At 41.9% G+C, this 22,633-nt stretch overlaps 1 protein-coding gene across 1 annotated transcript in view; it reads left to right on the forward strand.

Moving 5' to 3' along the window:
- The window catches only part of pip5kl1 (phosphatidylinositol-4-phosphate 5-kinase-like 1), a 102,586-nt gene that overhangs the window by 29,039 nt on the left and 50,914 nt on the right, over positions 1 to 22,633 (forward strand). Inside the window, exons 3-5 of the mRNA XM_049604090.1 lie at positions 15,282 to 15,332; positions 16,203 to 16,357; positions 16,804 to 16,928. Coding sequence (XP_049460047.1) covers positions 15,282 to 15,332; positions 16,203 to 16,357; positions 16,804 to 16,928 — 331 coding nt within the window. The remainder of the gene's footprint in view (positions 1 to 15,281; positions 15,333 to 16,202; positions 16,358 to 16,803; positions 16,929 to 22,633) is intronic.

Raw genomic sequence — 22,633 nt, forward strand, 5'->3', positions numbered from 1 at the left:
ACAATCAGTTGTTTCTCTTTGAGCTCTTTGTGAAACCAAAGAACATAAATATAAACATTTTAGAAGCATTAAAGTGCTGCTGCAGAAACTTCTGTTAGTCATCAGAATCTGATCTCGCCATGTGGGTCCTGATGATGCACTGATGATGCAGGACGACAAACACCAACATTGTCCAATCAACTAGTTAACTGGCAGTCGGCAGAACTTCATGTTTACTCCTCTTGGTTTGCTTGCAAGAAGTGTGAACAGGAACCAAACCGGGACTAAAATGCAACAATGTATCATACAGGTGTGAAAGCGGACGTACACTGATGGTGTGCAACTGCCCATGAACCATACATTGCAGCCTGATTTCCAGCTGCTGGCTGCAGCCGTCTTGCTCAGAAGTGGACTAGTTTCAATAATCGTTGTTTAAATTAGTCAAATTGTTTTATCATAGTGCAGTGTTTTATCATGGTGTGGATGGGAAGAGAAATGGAGAAGAAGTTATACTTAAGAGGAGTTTGTGAGGAATGTTCTGGAGGTGAAAAGAGTGTCAGATAGGGTGGTGAGTCTGAAGAAATTGAAGGAATTGAAGGTGTGATGTTCAATGTTGTTTAGTGGTTATGCCCCACAGGTAGGATGTGAGTTAGAAGAGAAGGAGAAATTCTGGAGTGAGTTAGATGAAGTGATGCAGAATATTCCTAGAGGTGAGAGAGTGGTGATTAGTGCAGACTTCAATGGACATGTCGTGGCAGGGAACAGAGGAAGTGATGGGCAGGTTTGGTACCCAGGATAGGAATGCAGAAAGACAGATGGTGGTGGACTTTGCAAAATGGATGGAATGGGCTGTAGTGAATACTTTCTTCCAGAAGAGGCAGGAACATAGGGTGACTTATAAGAGTGGAGGTAGGAGCACACAGGTGGACTACATCTTGTGTAGATGATGTAATCTGAAGGAGATCAGTGATGTCACACTAAACCCTGTTCAAACTCTCAGACACTATACATTTGTGTTTCTGCTTCAACAGACATAATTATGGGCTGTATAAAACGCTAGCTCTCTTTTGGTTAAGTGTCAAGGCCTTGCAAGTTGTCAGTCATCATCTGAAACCTGCCCTATATAAAATAAATGGTTGCGACAGGGCTGAATTGAGCCAGGTTGGCTGGAAATCTGAACGGGAGGGGGACCAGATGCATCTGCCAGAGCAAAAAAACATAAACTGACAGATTAGTCTGGTCCCCAGGCTAGTTACTGTCTAAAATACATTTAAAAAGAGCTCCAACTGGTGATTGCAGCAGTTGATTCCCTCTTTAATATAAACATCCAAATACCACAGCTGAAAGGGGATTCCTTCCTAAACAAGGCAAGTGTTGTGCAATGTCCACCCTGCTGTTGAATGAACAGTCACAGGGCAGTATAACACACAGCCGTGTGCTACTGCTTCACCCTAATCCCAGTCAAACACACTGCTGACTCAGCAGGCTGATGCATGACTGTCCTGTCTGTTGTGTTGTATCTGCAAAGTCCTAAAAACACAACACACACACATGCACACATATATCTTTTACATAAAACATACAATGGCTAGAGACATATTCTTTATCCACCTTTACTTTTACTGCATTAAAATAATTAAAATATAACAGATTAAATGTTTTCCATCAATTCCTTCACGTCTGATAATGACAACAGAATAGAATAGAATAGAATAGAATAGAATAGAATAGAATAGAGTTTTATTGCCATTTGCACAAGTACATCACAGTACAGGTACATTGGAATTCTTGTGCATTTCTCCAAGCACCAGTTAAAAACAAAAGACACAAAGGTCAATAAAGAAAACACATTAAATCACATAACAAACAAGTACCAAAAGCAAATAAATAATAGTAGTAATACAGTGAATAAATAAAAGGCACATTATGAATATTGCACATTATTGTTGTAAGGGGTTATTGCCCAATGTCCTGATATGATATACGTATAGTGTGAAAAAAGAGTTACTGCACATTGTCCTTATGTGGGGTGTATAGTGTGAAAAGAGTTATGAGGTTATGGCGTAAGATACCTTCTCCCCTCCCTATTGTCCTGTGCCACTAGTCTGGTAGTGGCTGGGAAGAAGCTCTTGTGAAAGCGAGCACTGATGCTCCCTGGCCTGAGGTGTCTCAGGTTGTACCCCGAGTCCACCCACTGAAACAGGGCATGTGCTGGGTGGTGTCTGTCCCTCACGATGCTCTGCGCTTTCCTCCGGCACCGCTGTGTGTATATTGTCTCCATAGAAGGGAAACTGGAGCCAGTAATCCTCTCTGCAGCTCCAATGACCTGTTGCATGGACTTCCTCTCAGCCAGGGTAGTGTTGCCATACCACACTGTAATGGCGGAGTTGAGGATGCTCTCCACAAGTCCTCTGTATGCTTGGGTGAGGGGCTGGCGACCAAGTCCAGCTTTCTTTAGCACCCTGATGAAGTGCAGCCTCTGCTGAGCTTTTTTCACTGTGGTTACAGTGTGTTTGGCCCAGCTGAGGCTTTCTGTGATGTGCAGGTCTGGGTGGGTCCTGGGTGGAAGCTCAATCATGTGTGCAAAGTGCAAAGAGTTTAGGGCTGAGGCAGCAGCCCTGTGGGGTTCCGGTACTCACTGTGAGCACTACAGAGACCTTGTTTCCCATTCTCACCACCTGTGGTCTGTCTGTGAGGAAGTCCAGGATCCAGTTGCGGGTGGGTGTGGGTATTCCTAGGTCTGCTAGCTTCACAGTGAGCTTCATCGGCCTGATTGTGTTGAAGGCGGATATGTGTTGGCACCTTCCAGATGTTGCAGGATGCTGTGAAGTGCCAGGGCCACTGCGTCCTCTAATGATCTGTTTGAGCAGTAGGCAAACTGAAGAGGGTCTGTTGTGTTTGGAACCACAGAGTTAATGTGCTGTAAGACCAGCTTCTCCAGACATTTCATGGCAACAGGTATGAGTGCCACGGGTCTGAAGTCATTCAATATTGATTCATTATTTATTATTCAGTATTTTATATCAACTCTCTTACTGCTGAGAAGCATACACATTGCATGTACACATAGGCAAAAAACATGTGGACACTTGAACATTACACCCATATGTGACTAAAAAGAATCTCATTCACAACTATAGGTATTAATAAGAAGCCACATCTTCTACTGCTATAACATTTATACAGCGGCATGCATAAGTTTGGGCACCCCTGGTCAAAATGTTGTTTACCGTGAGTAGTTTAACATGTAGAAGATGAAATGATCTCCAAAAGGCATGAAGTTAAAGATGACACATTTCTTCAATATTTTAAGCAAGGTTACTTTTTCATTTCACTCTTTTATACTTTCAAAATAACAAGAAAGGGAAAGGGCCTGAAGCCAAAGTTTGGGCACCCTGTTACTTAGAAGCGCCTTCTTTGGCAAGTATCACAGCTTCTAAACGCTTTTTGTATCCAGCTAAGAGTCTTTCAATTCTTGTTTGGGGGATTTTCACCCATTCTTCCTGCAAAAGGCTTTTAGCTCTGTGCGATTCTTGGGCCATTTTGCATGTACAGTATTGCTCTTTTGAGGTCTATCTACAAATTTTTAATGTTGTTTAGGTGGGGGGACTGTGAGGGCCATGGCAAAACCTTTCCTTTCGAGGTAGTCCATTGTGGATTTGGAGATGTGTTTAGAATCATTGTCCTGTTGTAGAAGGCATCATCTCTTCATCTTCAGCTTTTCTACAGATGGTATGATGATTGCTTCCAGAATTTGCTGGAATTTAATGAATCCATTCATCTCTCTGCCTGTGAAATGTTCCCTGTGCCACTGGCTGCAACACAAGCCCAAAGCATGATCAATCCACCCTGTGTTTAACAGTTAGAAATTCTGTTCCCTTTTTTCCTCCAAACATACCTTTGCTCATTCAATCAATCAATCAATCAATCAATTTTATTTATAAAGCCCAATATCACAAATCACAATTTGCCTCACAGGGCTTTATAGCATACGACATCCCTCTGTCCTTAAGACCCTCACAGCGGATAAGGAAAAACTCCCCAAAAAAACCCCTTTAACGGGGAAAAAAAAAACGGTAGAAACCTCAGGAAGAGCAACTGAGGAGGGATCCCTCTTCCAGGACGGACAGACGTGCAATAGATGTCGTACAGAACAGATCAGCATAATAAATTAACAGTAATCCATATGACACAGAGAGAGAGAGAGAGCGAGAGAGAGAGAGAGAGAGAGAGAGATGCAGGTAATGACAGTAGCTTATAACAACATTAATGAAAGTAATAATATTATAGTTATAGTTCTGGTTACTGCGGTACAATATGTTGAAAGTATGTATTAATACCTGGCAGTATACATGTGTGACAATAATCATATGTGTATAATAACAGAAGAAGTATGACTAATGACTAATGATGGCAGCAGCAGCAGGAGGCATCTGGCAGGACCACAGCAGCAGCACAACCACACACGTCACGCTGTCCAGGCACCGCTGTGATATGAGTTAATCTGAGAGACAGTGGAGCACAAAGGCTCCGGAGAAGAAGCCGAGTTAGTGACATCCAGAATGGCCGGGTTAGCTAGATGCAGTAATAGGATACGAGAGAGAGAGAGAGAGAGAAGGAGAGAAGGGGCCCGGTGTATTATAGAGGGGTCCTCCGGCAGACTAGGCCTAAGTCAGCCTAACTAAGGGCTGGTACAGGGCAAGCCTGAGCCAGCCCTAACTATAAGCTTTATCAAAGAGGAAAGTCTTAAGTCTAGTCTTAAATGTGGAGACGGTTGCATTGCATCCAAAAAGTTCTGTTTTAACTTCAGCAGTCCACAGGACTTGTTTCCAAAAAGCATCAGGATTGTTAAGATGTTCCTCTGCAAACTTCTGACATTGACTTTTGTGGTGAGGAAACAAAAAAGCTTTTCTTCTAATGACTCTTCCATGAAGGTCATATTTGTGCAGGTGTTGCTTCATAGCAGAACAGTGCACCACCACTCCAGAGTCTACTGAATCTTCTTTTGCAGTCAAACAGGGGTTTTGATTTACCTTTCTAGCAATCCTACCAGCAGCTCTCTCTGAAAGTTTTTCTGGGCTTCCAGACCTCAATACTACCTCCATGGTTCCTGTTAACTGCTTTTCCTTAATTACATTACGAACTAAGGACAGAGCTACCTAAAAACGCTTTGCTATTTTGTTATAACCTTCTCCTGCTTTGTGGGCATCAGTTATTTTAGTATACAGCGTGCTAGGTAGCTGTTATGAGGAGCCCATGGCTGCTGATTGTTGGGGCAAGGTTTCAGGAGTCAGAGTATTTGTAAAGCTTTGAAATTTGTATACTTTATATTACATCATATATTAACATATACTTGCAACATAATGTACCACAATAGCTGTAATTATTATTATAATATTATTACTTAAATTAATGTTGTTGTAAGCTACTGTCACGTCTGTCCTGCATCTCTCTCTGTCTCTGACTCTATTTATGTCTCATTTTGTCATATGGATCACTGTAAATTTATTATGTTGATCTGTTCTGTATGACATCTATTGCACCAGTTTTTCCTTATCCTCTGTGAGAGTCCAAAGGACAGAGGGATGTCGTATAGTGTAAAGCCCTCTGACGCAAATTGTGATTTGTGATATTGGGCTTTATAGAATAGAATAGAATTGAATTGAATTTTGCATTAGCTGGCCTTTCCTTACAATGATTGTGAATGAGACAGAGCCCTAACAAGCTAATTGTGGTCTGAAACCCTGGTAAAAGTTGTCTTTTTTAAAGGACAACTTTGGTATTTTTCAAACTGGGCTCTATTTCCCCATGTTTATGTGTGCGTATGATTCATGGGTACTAGGGATGCACCGAATATTCGGTAACCGAATATTGCAAAAAAAACACATATTCGGTATTCGGTGGAATAAGTGAAAATCAAGGCCGAATAGTAGCGGCGTGTTTTGACGACACAATCAAACGGCGTGCGGTGAAAGGACGGGGTAAAATGTCGGTAGTGTGGTGATATTTCAAAGTGTTGGAGAGTGATAAAAGAAAAGCGGTTTGCAGAGAATGTAAAATTGAAATATCTAGAGGGGGTTCATCTGCAAAGACTTTCAGCACAACAAGTTTAATTAATCATTTAAAATCAAAGCACCCGGAGCAGCATGCTGAGTACGAGAGAGAGACAGCTGCAGCAGCAAAAAGGAAAGCTGAAGCTCCTCCATCCACACCTACTCCATCCGTGGCTGACGTATTTGAAAAGACAAAAAAGTTTGCCAAGGACAGTACCAAAGCAAACTTACTAAGAAGATAATGGAGTTTATTGCTTTGGACGACCAACCCTTTACAGTTGTGGAGGACATTGGATTTTGGAGGCTCGTGGAGCACAGTGAGCCCCGTTACACCATACCGAGCAGACGGTATTTCTCCGACGTGTGCTTACCTGATGATGTCGTTGCAGCTCGCGTCCACGAGCTCTTGGCTACAGATATTGTTTCCTTCAGCTTCACTACAGACATATGGAGCTCGGATGTCAGCCCCACCAGCATGCTGAGTTTAACTGCACAGTGGGTCGACGCAGATTTCAAGTTACAAAGGACTGTGCTTCACTCACAGGAGTTCAGGGGATCACATACGGCAACAGCCATCTCCGAGGCATTCGCCAAGATGTTTGACACTTGGCATATCGACCGATCTAAAGTGCATGCAGCAGTCGGTGACAATGCAAAAAATATGGCAAAAGCGATGGAGGACAGTGACCTGAAAGGCATACGGTGCATGGCGCACACAATACAGTTAGCGGTCCACGAGGGAGTGTTAAGCCAGCGCAGTGTAGCAGATGTCATAGCAACAGGGAGGAAAATTGTAGGTCACTTTAAGCATTCCCCCCTTGCTTATTCTTGCCTTCAATCTATTCAAGAACAGTTCGGAGTGTCACCAAAACGGTTTCAACAGGATGTAAGCACTAGGTGGAACAGTACTTATTATATGCTGGAAAGCCTTTTTGCGCAAAAACGAGTCCTGGCTGCATACTTAGCAGATTATGAACTGCCTGCTACATTCACCTCATACCAGCGGGTGTTAATCGAAAACATTCTCTCTCTTCTCGCCCTGTTTGAGCAGATAACAAAGGAGATAAGTTCATCTGATGCATCTGTAGCAGACGTTATCCCGTTACTTGCAGTACTGACGCGTCTTCTCAGCAAAGAGGCTGAAACAGACCACAGAGTCAAAACAACTAAATGTGCGCTGTTAGAAGCTGTCAACAGACGTTTTAGTCAGGCAGACTCCGAACCCCTGTTCTGCATCGCAACAGTGCTTGACCCACGGTACAAGGATCACTACATGCATGTGGAGAAAAAACAGATTGTAAAGGAAATGGTGCAGGCTGAATTGGACTTGTTAAAGCCGCTTGGAGACAGACAGGTGATGCACAGAGAGGGCACAGAAACAAAAAGGGTCCGCACCATACACGCAGCGGGTGTGCCCTCACTCTCTGATATGTTTGAAGAGATCCTCCAGGAAAACAACCCAGATGCCAGGCAGACAACGAGTGCAACTGCTCAACAGCTAGATGGTTACCTGTCAGAAGTCCCCATCCCCAGGAGTAATAATCCTCTGACATATTAGAGGACCAATCAAGGCCGCTTCCCTGACTTGGCTCAGATGGCACGCAGGTAATAATAAGCTTTACAGCACTCTTCAAAACATAGTTACCAAGTGGTTTACAGTAGTAAAAAGGGTAGAATCTAATAAAAGCAATATAAAACAATATAAGAATAGCAATGGAAGTGCATAAATGGCGATATGATACAGTAACATTTAAAACAATACGCTGATAGTATGGGAAAGGGATTGATTTTCTTTTTCTTTCTTTATTTTTTATTGCTAAGGCATTGATAAAAAATGAACTGAACCTAATGTTGTTTCCATTCCAAGGTACTTGGCTGCTCCATGCACAAGCACTGATAGTGAGAGACTGTTTAGTGCTGCATCTCATGTCTTTGATGAGAGGAGGAACAGACTTGCATGTGACAAAGCAGAAAAGCTACTGTTCATAAAGAAGAACCTGCCACTTTTCCTGAAGGAGTAGGCTAAGTAGACTTATGCCAAGGAAAATAATTCATTTGTTGTTTGCACTTTAGTTTTTTTTTTGTTTGATGGCCTACAGCAGGGGTCAGCATAGGTTCAACCATGTGCCAGAAATTTCCTAAGCATTTTATTTGGGGCTTGACATTATACAGGCACAGTGAATGTGTTTTTTTTATTATATGTTTTTGTTTGTATAAAACAATGTAAGGATTGTCTCAGATGTTATAATTTCCTTACTTTGAAGCTGAAGTACTGTTATTGACAAATCTGTTCTATGTTATGTACCTGTATAAGAGGTTATAAACTCACACTTATTGGAATTTACCTGAGCCTTCTGTTTGCATTATCCACTGTGGCTAAGTCTTATGCCAAAAGGACAATAATTCATTTGTTGTGGGTTTATCCACTTTTTTGCACTTTATTTTTTTGCAATGCACTTCTTAATGTATTTTTTTGTTTGAAGGCCTACAGCAGGGGTCAGCATAGGTTCAACCATGTGCCAAATTTTTTCAGCATCTTATTTGGGGCTTGACTTTATATAGGCACAGTGAATGTGTTTTTGTTTGTATAAAACAATGTAAGGGTTGTCTCAGATGTCATGATTCCCTTACTTTGAATCTGAAGTACTGTTATTGACAAATGTGTTCTATGTTATGCACCTGTATGAGAGGTTATAAACTCACACTTATGGGGATTTACCTGAGCCTTCTGTTTAAACTATTATCTACTGTGGCTAAGTAGACTTGTGCCAAAAGGACAATCATTCATTTGTTGTGGGTTATGATCTACTTTTTTTTTGCACTTTTTTGCAATGTACTTCTTAATGCATTTTTTGTTTGAAGGCCTACAGAGTAGATCTTTCAGCAGTCAGTTAGAGGGATAATATAGATGACAAACTTTATTTAAGTTTTTGTGCTTTGTTGATAAGCAAAGTCTGCTGGAATATTTAAGAAATGTTAAATATTCAATAAATATTTACCTAAAGCACATTTATTTAATTTATGCAATAGTCAAAAAAAAGGCAAAATTAATGAAAAATTAAACAAACGTACTATTCGGTATTCGGCCAAGCGTTTAATATTATTTGGCTTCAGCTTCGGCCCCTAATTTTCATTTCGGTGCATCCCTAATGGGTACCACTCATTCTAAAATTGGTTCAGTATTGAGCCGCAAAATGACCTAAAACGGTAATGGGGGCAAATGCGTCCAGTATAAAAGTGCTTTTACACATACTCATTTACAATACCGAGCGGGGACAACTTCTGCCTTTCTGCACTGACACTGACTGACAGCTGACTCCACTCATTCACAGTCACCACTGCCCCAGGGCCGCTACCATATGCTATTTACAGAGATAGCACTGGCGATCTGAACCAGTCAGTGGTGAAAAAAAGCACTTTTATATGGGACGCATTTGCCCCCATTACCATTTTAGCTCATTTCACGGCTCAATACTGAACCAATTTGAGTGGTACCATGAATCATATGCACACATACACATGGGGAAATAGAGCCCAGGTTGAAAAATACAGAAGTTGTCCTTTACGTAAGCTAGAATTGTACAAAACAAAAATAATAGTGATCTTGCCTAAAATGTTGAAAAGCATGTTTCATCTTTAACTTCATGCCTTTTGTTGATCACTTCCTCTTCTACTCACTTAACTATTCACAGTAAATACAGTAAAATTTTGACCATGGGTGCCCAAACCTTTGCATGCCATTGTACATTCCAATGGCTTTTGGCTGATGGGTGGTGTAAAAACTTGATTGCTGTTGGTAGCTGGATTATAGCCTCTACATTGGCATATCGGTCAAAATATGAGGACCAGAGAAGTGCATTTCATCCATTTATTTCTTCATTCAGTCAATTGCCTTACACAGATGATTTGGGCCATGTGAGCCCCGCCCACCCAGGCCTGGGCAGGTGGGAGTATTTTCTACAGGTGGGTATACTGTAAATGGCCAGAAAAAGAGGTGGGTATACCCCATATGCTTGTGTATAACCTCCACTACACCACTGGTCATAACTGTAGTTTTAACTTAAACTAAATATTAGTGAGATCCAATATTGATGTTGGCTGATAAGACCTGGCTCACAATTGGTGTTTCAGTCCATCCCAAAGGTGAAAGAGGGTTGATGTCAGTGTTCTGTGCAGACCAGTCAAGTTTATCACCCATTTCACTTACAAACCATTTCTTAATGGACCTGGTTCTCTGCACAGGGGCATCATCATGGTCACACAGGAGAAGGTCTTTCCCAAACTGTTTTCACAAAGTTGGAAGAACATTACGGTCTAAAATATCACTCTCCGCTGTGGCATTAAAATTTCCCTTTATTAAAACTAAGTGGCTGAAAGCAAGAAAGCCCCAGCACATTATTCCCCCTGCACCAAACTTTACTCTTGGCATCACAGAATGCATCCACCAATTCTTGATTCCTCAGTTAGACTGCCAGATAGTGAGGTATGATTTTTCACTCCAGACATCAATCTAATACTTGGCAAAGTGCATGGTGATGCCATGCTTGCGTCTCACTGCTCTGCCTTGGAAGCCCTGGTTATGAAGCTGCTGATTAACAGTCCTTGTGCTTATGTTGCTTCTGGAAGCAGTTTGGAGGTCAAATGTCAAGATCACCGTAACTATGTCTGTCTCATTCTTGTGGACGTGATATTTCAGGAACACTGTGAAGGATTTTTAAATTTTCTTTTACACAAACGCTCATTTGGACCCAACAAAGAAATTACATTTTGGTAGTCAAAGGTCAAGGTCACTGTGACCTTGTTTCCCTTGCATGCCTCATGAAAGTGATATCTCAAAAACCTTGAGGAAATTAATTCAGATTTGACACAAACATTCACTTGGACTCAATGATGAACAGATTAGAATTTGGTGGTCAAAGGCCAAGGTCAAGGCCGTCAGACGCGCGTCAGAACAGCCGCCCCCATTATTTTCTATTTACAAACCCAAACCGGCGGCGGCTCGACCCACGTCAACGTGCCGCACTGTGGCACTTTACGCTATTGTCCTATTTTTCCAGCGTCGCCGCCCTTGAAAAAGCGCTATTTTGTACTTCCCAGCTCTCGCGGACTGGAGTGTGCAATAGAAATCCGGTTGACGCCCCGCAGCGCGACGCTTTTTGTGTGTGTTGGGGGCGGCACTTGACTCGCGTCAATGTCATATGACGCCGCCGGTGTGTTTTGGCCTTTACTGTGACAGAAATACATTTTTGGCCATAACTCAAGAATTCTTATGGTAATCATGACAAAACTTCACACAAATGTCTAACAGGATATAATGATTAAGTAATCACATTTTTTATCCAAAAGGTCAACTTCCATGTGACATCATAATGTTCTGCATTAAGCACTTTTTTTGGCCATTACTTTACATTAAATCTCAGGAACAGAAGGAGAGACATTTGGTCAGATACTGAATTGGTGACACTGATCTTGGGCATCCACCTTGAAACTGTGCTGATTGTATAGATCTTCTGTGCTGCCGGGTAGAGGTGTGTGTGAATCATCCATGTGTTCACAGACGTGGATGTGAACTGTAAGAGAAACTTGACATGTATGGAGGGACACAACTGTGGGGTGGTAATATTAGTTTATTTTGGCATTGACAATATCCATCTCAAAAAAAGAAAACGCTCCCTTACACATCCTCTTGAAAACAAATGACGCTGTTTTGCATTTATCACTGGCAGGTTTTTGCTGACCTTTGCTGAAAGGCAGTGCATCTCTTCACTTTTTTTTGTGTTGCAATTTGATCTTAATGTGTCATGGAAAATTCATGTCACATAAAAAGCTTAACAACTGTCATTTACCATCTGTTTTCTTGTAATTATGACGCAGTAAATGCATACATAAAAAGAAAATACAAACAACAATGTGTATTGTGTTTCACTTCATTTATTTCATACATTTTACTTTATGTAGGCATTTTAACTTGTCCATACTGTTGCAGTGAACAGTTGGCAGTGATAAATCAGGTGCAGTGGCTATTTATATAAATTTCCATTCTCCCTCCCATAGTTTGCACCTCAACAACATGTTGTATGTGTCCAAACACAAAATTTCACCATTGATGTTCTTTCGCCATTTTACCTGCGTAAAACCTGCAGTCCTTGAGTGAATAAGTTTGTCATGATCCTGGTTTTCGTTTATATACAGGTTATCTAATGGACTTCGTTTTGGGGTTTTCTTTTTGTGTTCTTCATTGTTTTATGTTATTCAGATTTTCTCCTCATGTGTCATGTCAGGTTTTATTTTCTGTCTTTGTGAGTTTTCCTGCCTTTTTTCTGTCACACTTGTCTTCCACCGGTCTCGTTAGTCCTTCCCTGTTACCAGAGGGTTTATACCAATACCTGATTTTGCATCCACGTTTCCCTCACTTGCATCTCATAAGATACAGGGGTGAGATGCAGGGTGAGAGAAGAAATGAGGAAATATGTCTTTAGATAAATGAGATGTCTTTTCCATTGAAGCATCATGTGAAGCGACATCTGTTTCTGATGACGGCGGCAGCTGATTACAGCCGGATCAGCTGTCAGGAGGCTTTATTAACAGCTATAGAAACTTTTGATGGAGTTTGTGTCTGCACACACAATGTTATACATATCTAATGATAAAGATACAGATATAGCATCAGTAGCAGAGCAGCAATGTTTTCTCTTTGTCTAACAATTGATCATTGATATTCTTGATGGTGAATTTACTATTTAATAACCCAGAATATAGTTATGGTGTCTTTTGAACACTGGAAATGATTTATTAGGCCAAATGTTTCAGGGAAAATTAAAATTCTGTAACTCATCAACCTGATGCTCAGGACTGATCAGCCTTAGGTATGACAGAATGGAAATGACGGTCGGTGATGTAAAAAGTGTTTCATACTGACAGACTCTCTGACTTTGATTGTATCCATAATAAAAGTTGATGAGGGAAATAACAGAGAAAAAGAGAGAAAAATCCTTCCAATAAATGAAGGTCATTTGTTTCCTTTTCATGTTCAGATTTTTAACTCGCTGGTGACTCAGAAAACAAATTACATATCAAATCGAGGAGTGATACACTTGGGTTTAGTCTCATATGAATGCAGATGAAAGCTACATGCTGGCAAACCTAAAGGTAGGAGATGTATATTCTCACTGATTAAAGCGTGCTTTCACTGTGTGCTGAGACGTGGCTGAGCTTTTAGGCTCTCTCAAAACAAAGAGCCTGTGTATGACGGGGATCGGTTGCAGCCAACAACTCGTGCACATGTGTGGCTGCTGGCATTGCAGAGTGTTGCATTGTGAAAATTCATATTGAAACATATGCCTTAAGTGTGAGAGACAGTCTAATTAGAGATTGGACTGTAATCTGTGTTAAGGGCAGCTGAAGAGTTGACCAAGTATGGACCCGGAGGCTGGCAGCAGAGAAGTGTTTAAGGCCAGCCGTGTGCTGGCATATATTGTTGTTGTTGTTGTTGTTGTGCCTGCATTGCTTGGCTCTTAGCTGTGTGTGGACTCGCCAGTAAAGCTGGAGTCGAGGCTGAAATTGGGGATGCGTGCTCACTTTGGAGCAGAGCGGAGGTCTGAAAGGTCAGAGAACCCAGTAAGAGTCCCCTCAGTCTGTTATCCTAGGCACTCCTTTTAAGAGCTCTGAAGAGTGATTATTCGACAGATTTCAGGATAATCTATTATTTTTATGAAAATCACTAGAGAGGAGAAGCAGTTGGATGGCAGGTAACCAGACTGTAAGAAAACACGAAGGTTACAATTGCACTGACTGTGTGACTCCGAATAGTTATTTCAGTCTCTAGAAGGGCATGAATAATCTATGCATTAGAATAGATTCATAACTATATAATCCTCAAAGAGACGTGGGGAACCTGACAGGATAAACAAACTGTGTTTTTAAATAGTCAATTAGGCACATGAATGAAATTGGCATTGGAGATACTGAAAGAGATTTATGTGGCAAGATTGAGGGTACCCCAACCTTTTCAGGGTTCCCCCATATGAGCCACGAGTGGCTAAGGGAGTAGTGGAAGCCAGCATGGACGGGTATATACACATAAGCACAGCCCGAGTCAACATCTCCAAGAGTGAAATAAATAAATTTCACATCTGATAATCTACCAATACACAAGACGATATCCAGTGGACTGACTTTGACCTCTGACGGACTGACGGTGTTTTATAAAGGTGTTTGGGTCGTCTACGTGTGGAACTGTTGTATGTGCGTGAGTGTGTGCAGCTGACGGATGCATGAAACCGCACGCTTGCCAAGCTTGATGCAGCTTCCAGCGCTGCCTTAACCCTTTCCTACCAAGTCCAGCTCTGATAGTTCATTTGCTGTGTTTGAGCTGTTCAGCTGTATTTGAATGCATGTTTAAAAACGTGTAAAGTCAAAACGTATAAAGTTGTGCTACACATAGATGCCTGTGCCTTAAATATTTGCTATCCAGTTCAAGTGAAAAAGGGATAAAGTGTAAGTGTGACGAAAGTGTGGTTTAAGTCTCACTCAGTTTCAATTCAGTTCAATTTAATAGTGGATGTGGTGAGCACATAAATACAAACTGTTCAAGTGTGCTTTGTTAAGCTGAATGTCAGTGCAGACTGAGTTTGTTGCAGATAGAGAAATGTCCCCCTTACTGACTAGTATACGAATTAAGATATAAGAGGAAAGAAGACCCCTGCTCCGTTTCCTGCCTGGTGTCTTTAATTCATTGTGTTATCCCGCTTTTGGTCATTCCTGAACTGATTTCTGACAATTTGGCTGCTTAGTGTCTGAAATATTGCCAAAAATTTGGAGTAAATATCTCCCTTAGTCTTTATGTTCCTGTTAGCAGTGAGTGTGGCTGAGACAGTTAAACCCACTAATAAGAAGCAGTGTCCACATACTCTTGGAAGAGTTGCTCTATCCAATCTTTTGAACTAGATGTGAACTCCAGCATCCAGATCAGTTCAGTTAAGATTCATTTGGTTTCATATGTGAGTTATGTATTCCTGTATTAATATTTCAAAAATAAGAATGGATTGTATGTGGATTGAAGGCTAATACATTGAAGAAATACTGGTGTTTTAATCCATAATGCAAAACCCAAAATGCAAAACAATGTGCTTGTGTGCTCATTAATACTATATTATATATTATACAGTGTATGATAGATAGATAGATAGATAGATAGATAGATAGATGTTCTTATTCTTAATCACATCTTTTCTCTTCCTCCCCCTCTAGAATGAACTGTCAGATACTGACTTCAAATTAGAGGTCACTCAGATACATAAGGTAGGTGGATATACTGTAAAACTTCAAGTGGTAGCCTGGGCTATTATTTGCTTAAATCACTGAACTCAACAGGCTTATATTTGGGACAGGTGTCTACTTGGGACAGGCCTTTGATTAATTTCAGACAAAAGTGTTGCTTAGCAAAGATGGGAAATACAATCCAATTGTTTATTTAAACCAGTATGTATATTATTTGTATAAAATGTAGGCTTCAAATGACATATTAATTTTAAGTCACTCATTTGGGTTACGGCACCTGGCATACCAACACAACACCACTGTATCCCATTAAAACAATATTCACTTGGATTAATTTTCATAAAAACACTTGTGATTCTTTTGATTGCTGGACCCTTACGGACTAAAGGAAAATAAATAACTTACTGGGTAACTGAGGAATAGACACATATACTTATTTTCTGACCACTTAAGGGGAAGGGAGTCACCACTAGTTTGGTCTCTCTTGTTTACCATACTGGTAGTGAAGTACAGTGTTCTTTGGTGGTCATGGTTATATTTGTATGTCTGATCAAAGCAGCTAACTAACATTGGCATAAGTGTGTAGCCAACAACCTGGTTTTATACATCCAAGAACTTCTGTAAAAATTAACTGCTTGGCAACCAGACCAGGCGTCCAACTGAGACAGGCGTTTATTTGTTAAAATGTGTCACAACACCAGGATAGTAAAAGGGACTGGGCGTTTGATTGGGACTAGGCATTTAATTGAAGTATTACAGTATCTCATTAACTAAAAGGACTCAAATTAATTACTGTTTTGAATGCTTTCACCTGAATTTGAAGTTGCATGTCTATGTGTGTGTGTGTGTGTGTGTGTGTGTGTGTGTGTGTGTGTGTACGAGTGTGTGTAGGATTTTACAATGGAGACGTTTGCTGGCCCAGTGTTTGCCAGCCTGCGTGGCTCGTTAGGAATGACTGAGCAAGAGTATCAGCAGTCACTCTGCTCTGAAAACTGCTACCTCCAATTCATCAGTAACTCCAAGAGCAAGGCCGACTTCTTCTTGACGTGAGTCACCACACACCAGCTGTTAACTCATACACAAACATGATTGTGTCTCTGTTTTCATCTGCCTTTAAATGAACATTTATTGGGACTGAGATCCTATTTACAAACTGCAAGCCCTTGATGTATCTTTAACCTTAACTGTAGACCCAACCTCATTGAAACCTTAGCTGTAAACCTAACACCTTGCACAGGAATTACTCAGTTCACACAAACTTAATGACAGATGCATACTTAGGTGGGCAAAACCTGTCTCTATTATCTCACAGTTTAAGAAAGCAAGTTGTTGCAGCTAACAATGATGTCAAGCACTTTGTTTAAGGAACCAGCAAACTTTAGACAAAGTAAAGGATCAGAATAATAACTTTTCATCATAAATGGTCAGAGTGTGGCTTGTTGTAATATTGATAGGATAGAAATCTACTTAATCTGTACTTTTGAACTTCTAGAAATGACAAACGCTTCTTTTTGAAGACCCAAAACAAAAGGGAAATCAAATTCCTTCTGGCCAACCTGAAGATCTACATGGAACATCTGAAGAAATACCCCCATTCACTGCTGGTCAAGTTCTTAGGTACACACTTCACACACACACACACACACACACACACACACACACAATTACAAACAGTAACAAATTGTATTTGGCCCAGATATCTAAACAAAGTACAGTACTAACTAACTAACTATAGATGTTTTAGTTTTTCCTGTTACAAACATTGTATTAATTAATTGTCAACTAATTTGATAATTGGATAATTATTTGATTAATTAAAAAAAGTTAAATTCTCTGATGCCAGCTTTTTATATGTAAATATTTTCTGTTTTCTTCACTACCCTATGGCAGTAAACTGACTTTCTGTGGGTTGTGGCCAAAACAAGACATTTGAGGATGTTTTGGGAAACACTGATCAACATTTTTCACCATTTTCTTACATTTCATAGACCAAAAAACTAATCAATTAACCAAAAAATAAAAAATAAATTGACAAATCAATAATGAAAAAAACAAAAACTTCTTAGTTGCAGTCCTAGTATTAATATTGGTTTATATATGTAATATTATATCATAGATAAATTTATTTTGAGACAGGGTGTTTGATAGTGTCATGTTTTCACATGTGATGTGGAGAATGAGGTCAGAAAAGAGGCCATAGAGAGCTGAACTGCTCTCTGTGGACTGAAAACCTTAATGTTGCATGTTGCACTTTTGACCGCACACCACATCAATCCTCAAACAGCAGCTAATGGAAAACACCTGCTGTGCAGTGCAGCAGCAGTTTTCTGTGTTCAAAAGACCACACCGCTGGTTTACCATAGTTTACACTGTTAACTATAAAAAACATGTTATCAGCACACCATAGATATTTAGATATTTATATTTAATGGCACAACATCCATTCATCCATTTATCTATCTATATCCTTCCACTTATGCCGGGCCGAGTCGTGGGGGCAGCAGACCAAGCAAAGCACCCCAGATGTCCCTCTGCCCAGCAACGCTTTCCAGCTCCTCCTGGGGGATCCCAAGGTGTGCCCAGGCCAGATGAGATATGTAACCCCTCCAGCATGTTCTGATTTGGTCCCTGGGCCTCCTAACAGTGGGACGTACCCGAAACACCTCCAACAGGAGGTGTCCAGGAGGCATCCTGATCAGATGCCTGAACCACCTTAACTGACCCCTTTCAATGCAAAGGAGCAGCGGCTCTACTCCAAGCTCCCTCCAGATGTCCGAGCTCCTTGCCCTATCTCTAAGGCTGAGCCCAGCCACCTCACGGAGGAAACTCATTTCAGCCGCTTGTATTCGAGATCTCATTCTTTTGGTCACTACCCAGAGCTAATAACGGCAGATAAGGGTTGGGATGTAGATGGACCAGTAAATCGAAAGCCTTGCCTTCTGGCTCAGCTCCCTCTTCACCATGACGTTCTGGCACAGCGCCTGCATCACTGCAGAAGCCGCACCAAACCACTGATCCATCTCACGTTCCAGTCTAACCTCCACCAGTTTCTGGCAGAGAACCATGGCCTCAGATTTGGAGGTGCTGACTCTGCTGACTGCTTCACACTTGGCTGCTTCTTTTGGTTGGTTTGTACCAATGGATGCCTTAGGCCCTCATTTTTAATGTGATATTAGTGTCTTCACTGTAGCTTTAAAACTGACCCCCATTTTCCACATACTCTGTCTGCGCCACGCAGCTCATAGCAGATATGCGCCCATTCTAGTGAGTAGCTTCATTTCCACAGTGTGCGCCGCGCAGCATCTCTGGAGCGTCCCACAAGCTCCATGGCGCTCTGCTTCGTTAAAGATACGCTCAAGGTCTATTTTTCAGCGTCCATAGCACATCAAGCCACATAGCTCAGATCGCACCAAACTGGAAACAAAACGCACACAGCATCCAGTAAATTTCAAAATACAACACAATGCATGGACTACGGATTGAAAACTCTCAATCTCAGTTCCCATGTGTGAGCATGTGTGAGCTCCGCTACCCGGCATGGCGCTCCAGAAACGCATCCAGTAGACAAGGGTACGCTCCATTGGTTGCTCCAGATGCTGCTTTCAGACATTTGTCCACAGCCTTTCCGCTGCTTTCATTGTCTTGTTTTCTCTGTACCCTGACTTTTCCTTTAGTGGTCCCTTATTTTTGGTGAGGCATTCTGACCTATCTAGTTAGGCTGCTGTCTGCCTCATGTGTTTACATTAACAGCACTTGGGATTTCTGCACATCGCACACCTGACTCCATCTGTCAGATGGACTGAACCATTTCACAATACCTGCAGGGGATGGCAAGTTGAAAAGTGTTTAAATGATAAAAATACATTTATTTATCATGTAAAAACATAGAACTTGTTGAACTTGAAATTGTTGTACTTGACCCAATTTAAGGGTCTACCACAACCTTGTCGTGACCCTTGCCCTCGGGCCAGAGCCACCATCTGTATCCTTAGCAGCAAATCTGGCGTATCTGCCTACTACAGGCGTGCAATGTTACAGACCCATTCAGACACATATGTTGGTCTCTAAGTGCTAGGTTAGAGAAAATCGAAACCTCCTCCTCCATAGGAGTCGGTTAGAGTAGATGTAGTCTCGCCACCAGACAATCAGAGATCTCTGCCTTCTGATAGTCTGGGGACACTTCTTTCTAAAGTGTGTTTAACACACCGGAGAAAACAGCTGGCAACAAAGCAACGCCTCTTGCATTTTTGAAAAGGACACACCCTCCTGGAAATGCGTGCTCCCCTTTTTCTCGTCCGCAAGGAAACAAACACATAGAGAGCTTGAAAATGGATGCTGAGAGATTTAACTCTGTTTTATCAAACGTGTGCTCAGTCCACAAGATTGTGAAAATGAAGGACTTACAGCAAATTTGTTTAAAACTTTTAACGCAGTCAGACTATGTTTACGAGCACAAGAGTTCAGCGAGCCACCGAAGGACCGCCCTGCGGATTTACTATTGGTTCTGCAACGTAGGGAGTTTTCTTAAACTCTGAAATTGTATCCGCCCATCTAAACACAAAATCAGGGAGAAAGACATCAGTCTTTAGTTAAGCAAAGTGTCCAAAGACTGACTTGTGAGTGTGGAGTGGATGCAGTGTCAAGTTGACAGTTACATCTAATATCAGGCAAAAACTCATCTGTGCTCTCCTCAAAGTCAGACTCGATGACTAATTGATACATAAATGGTCATGTTGTGGGTTATATATTCCTTTAATGCAAGAAATGACAAATTGGTATTATTTATATTCAGTGGTAAAAAAAGTATTCAGGGCGGCACGGTGGTGTGGTGGTTAGCACTCTCGCCTCACAGCAAGAGGGTTGCCGGTTCGATCCCGGGTGTGGGAGCCCTTCTGTGCGGAGTTTGCATGTTCTCCCCGTGTCAGCGTGGGTTCTCTCCGGGCACTCCGGCTTCCTCCCACAGTCCAAAGACATGCAGATTGGGGACTAGGTTAATTGATAACTCTAAATTGTCCGTAGGTGTGAATGTGAGCGTGAATGGTTGTCTGTCTCTATGTGTCAGCCCTGCGATAGTCTGGCGACCTGTCCAGGGTGTACCCTGCCTCTCGCCCGATGTCAGCTGGGATAGGCTCCAGCCCCCCCCGCGACCCTCAAGAGGATGAAGCGGTTAGAAGAAGATGATGAAAAAGTATTCAGATCCTTTACTATGTAAAAGTACTATATAGAAAAACATTACTAGTACGATTATAATTATAATTGCGAATACTATATGCTTTATTGACCCTGCAAATGCTGTGCGCATGATACAAACTACATCACACATATTGCACATATTACACAACCATTGATAGGAGTGATGAACATATTATTACATAACCCATCTCATTATATCATGAATCTGTTACACAAGGCCTTGCATCAAACCATCAATCTGTTACACAACACCTGGCATCATATCATGTATCCAGTGCTATGTCATCAGCTGTGATTTTATTTACAAAGCTGCACTCCTATGTGCATGTGTAAGAGCTAGGGCTGAGCTCTGCCCGAGGTGAAACACCAGGCGCCATAAACCACAGAAAAATCGGTATGAGACTGTTAATTTGTCTTTTACCAAAATAATGAGCATTTATGGTGCGTGGTGTTTGACCGCTGGTGGAGGACAGCAGTGAAGAACCAATGACAGCACTCACCACACCACTGCAAAATGCAACAAGAGCTCCTAGAGTGAAAAGCCAATAAGAGTAATACATTGATGTAAGCTGATTTATGCAAAAGATGTACAGACAATGAAACTTAACAGTCAGTGGAACACAGTTGATTCAACTCATGCAAAGGCTGCAACCAGGCAACACTAGAGCACAGTCACAGGTACAGAGAAATTCCCTTGAGACAGCGACAAGGCCAAAATAAAGAGAGGGTTTGCTATTTTATACCTATTTACTTATTTTGTGAAACGAATAGATAAATAAACACTTAGGAACAGCTTCGATGCATAGATTTTTATGCCTCTGTGCTGACGATAGCTGTGGCCTGAGGCATAATTAGGAGGCAATATCTCAAGAACGCCTCACAGGAATTTCTTCAGATTTGCCATAAATGTCAACTTGGACTCAGTGATGAACTGACTGTTTTTAGTGGTGATAGGTCAAGGTCACTGTGACCTTGTCTGTCTCATTCTCGTGAATGCGATATCTCAAGAATGCCTTGAGGGAATTTTTTCAAATTTAGCACAAAGGTTGACTTGGACACAGTGATGAACTGATTAGATTTTGGTGGTCCAAGGTCACTGTGGCATTGCATCCATCTCAATCTTGTGAACTTTTAACTGGATATGCAAAAGTCTCTCGTTTCTGCTGATGTCTGTGCGTGACCTACAACAGCAAATGAGACCATCGGTGTGAAGATAAGCTATTTCTATATAGTGTATTTCCATACCTTTAGGAAACTGTGTCCGGGTCCGCTCCAGTTCACTTCCAGGATGAAACGATTTACGGCACTCAGACGGCACACTTCATCTTACCTAGCTGCTTAAATTTAGTGACGCTTATAAATAGTCACTATTCCTCCTCCTCGACCCGACGTCCGCGGGGAGTTAAAATAGCAGCAATCACCGTGTAAAAGTTCTGTGAAAGCACTGGACTCACCAACAGTCAGCCGCGTCGTCAGTCACACAGAGAAAATCCAGTCCTCGGGAAGTCAGTAAATCCTTCAGGATAAACGTTTTGTTTACTAGCGATCTAGCATTTACCAGCCCAATCCTGGCAGGAGCCGGCGGGTCCACGGCGTTAGCTGTCCAGGGAGCCACACACAGAGGCCGCAGGTTGTGCAGATTCACCCTGTGCCAGCAGGGACGAGGAGAGCAGGGGCCGCAGGGCTGGAACACCTCATCCGAGCCGATGACAGGTACCAGCCAGGCGTCGACAGGCTCCAGCGAGTGCCGAGAAATAAAGAGGCGAGGCACTGCTCCATACTCAGTTCAAGAAGCCGTGGAAGTGCTCGCCAAACAGGCCTTCAGCCTAACCAGCCGACCGCAGCGGCAGTGGCGCTTACGTCGGAGAGGGGGAGCTGGGGCGCGGCAGAGGTGAGCTGGGATCCCCGATAGGAGCGGGGGCAAAGTTTTCCCATCTTGTTGTTTCATTCATCCCCAAAACAAACACATGCGCGAGCCAGGTAAGCGTCTTTATGACAATACGCGCTAGAGCTCATGGGAAATGTAGGCTTCATTCAATTTCTTTAAATTTGACATAGATGTCCATTTGCCCACGGAGTCGTCGTCCTGGAGATCTGCCAGGTCCGGAGGACTGGGGGGCTCCCTATGG

The sequence above is a fragment of the Epinephelus fuscoguttatus genome, linkage group LG18 (genome assembly GCF_011397635.1).
Source record: "Epinephelus fuscoguttatus linkage group LG18, E.fuscoguttatus.final_Chr_v1".
NCBI classification, from domain to species: Eukaryota; Metazoa; Chordata; class Actinopteri; order Perciformes; family Serranidae; genus Epinephelus; species Epinephelus fuscoguttatus.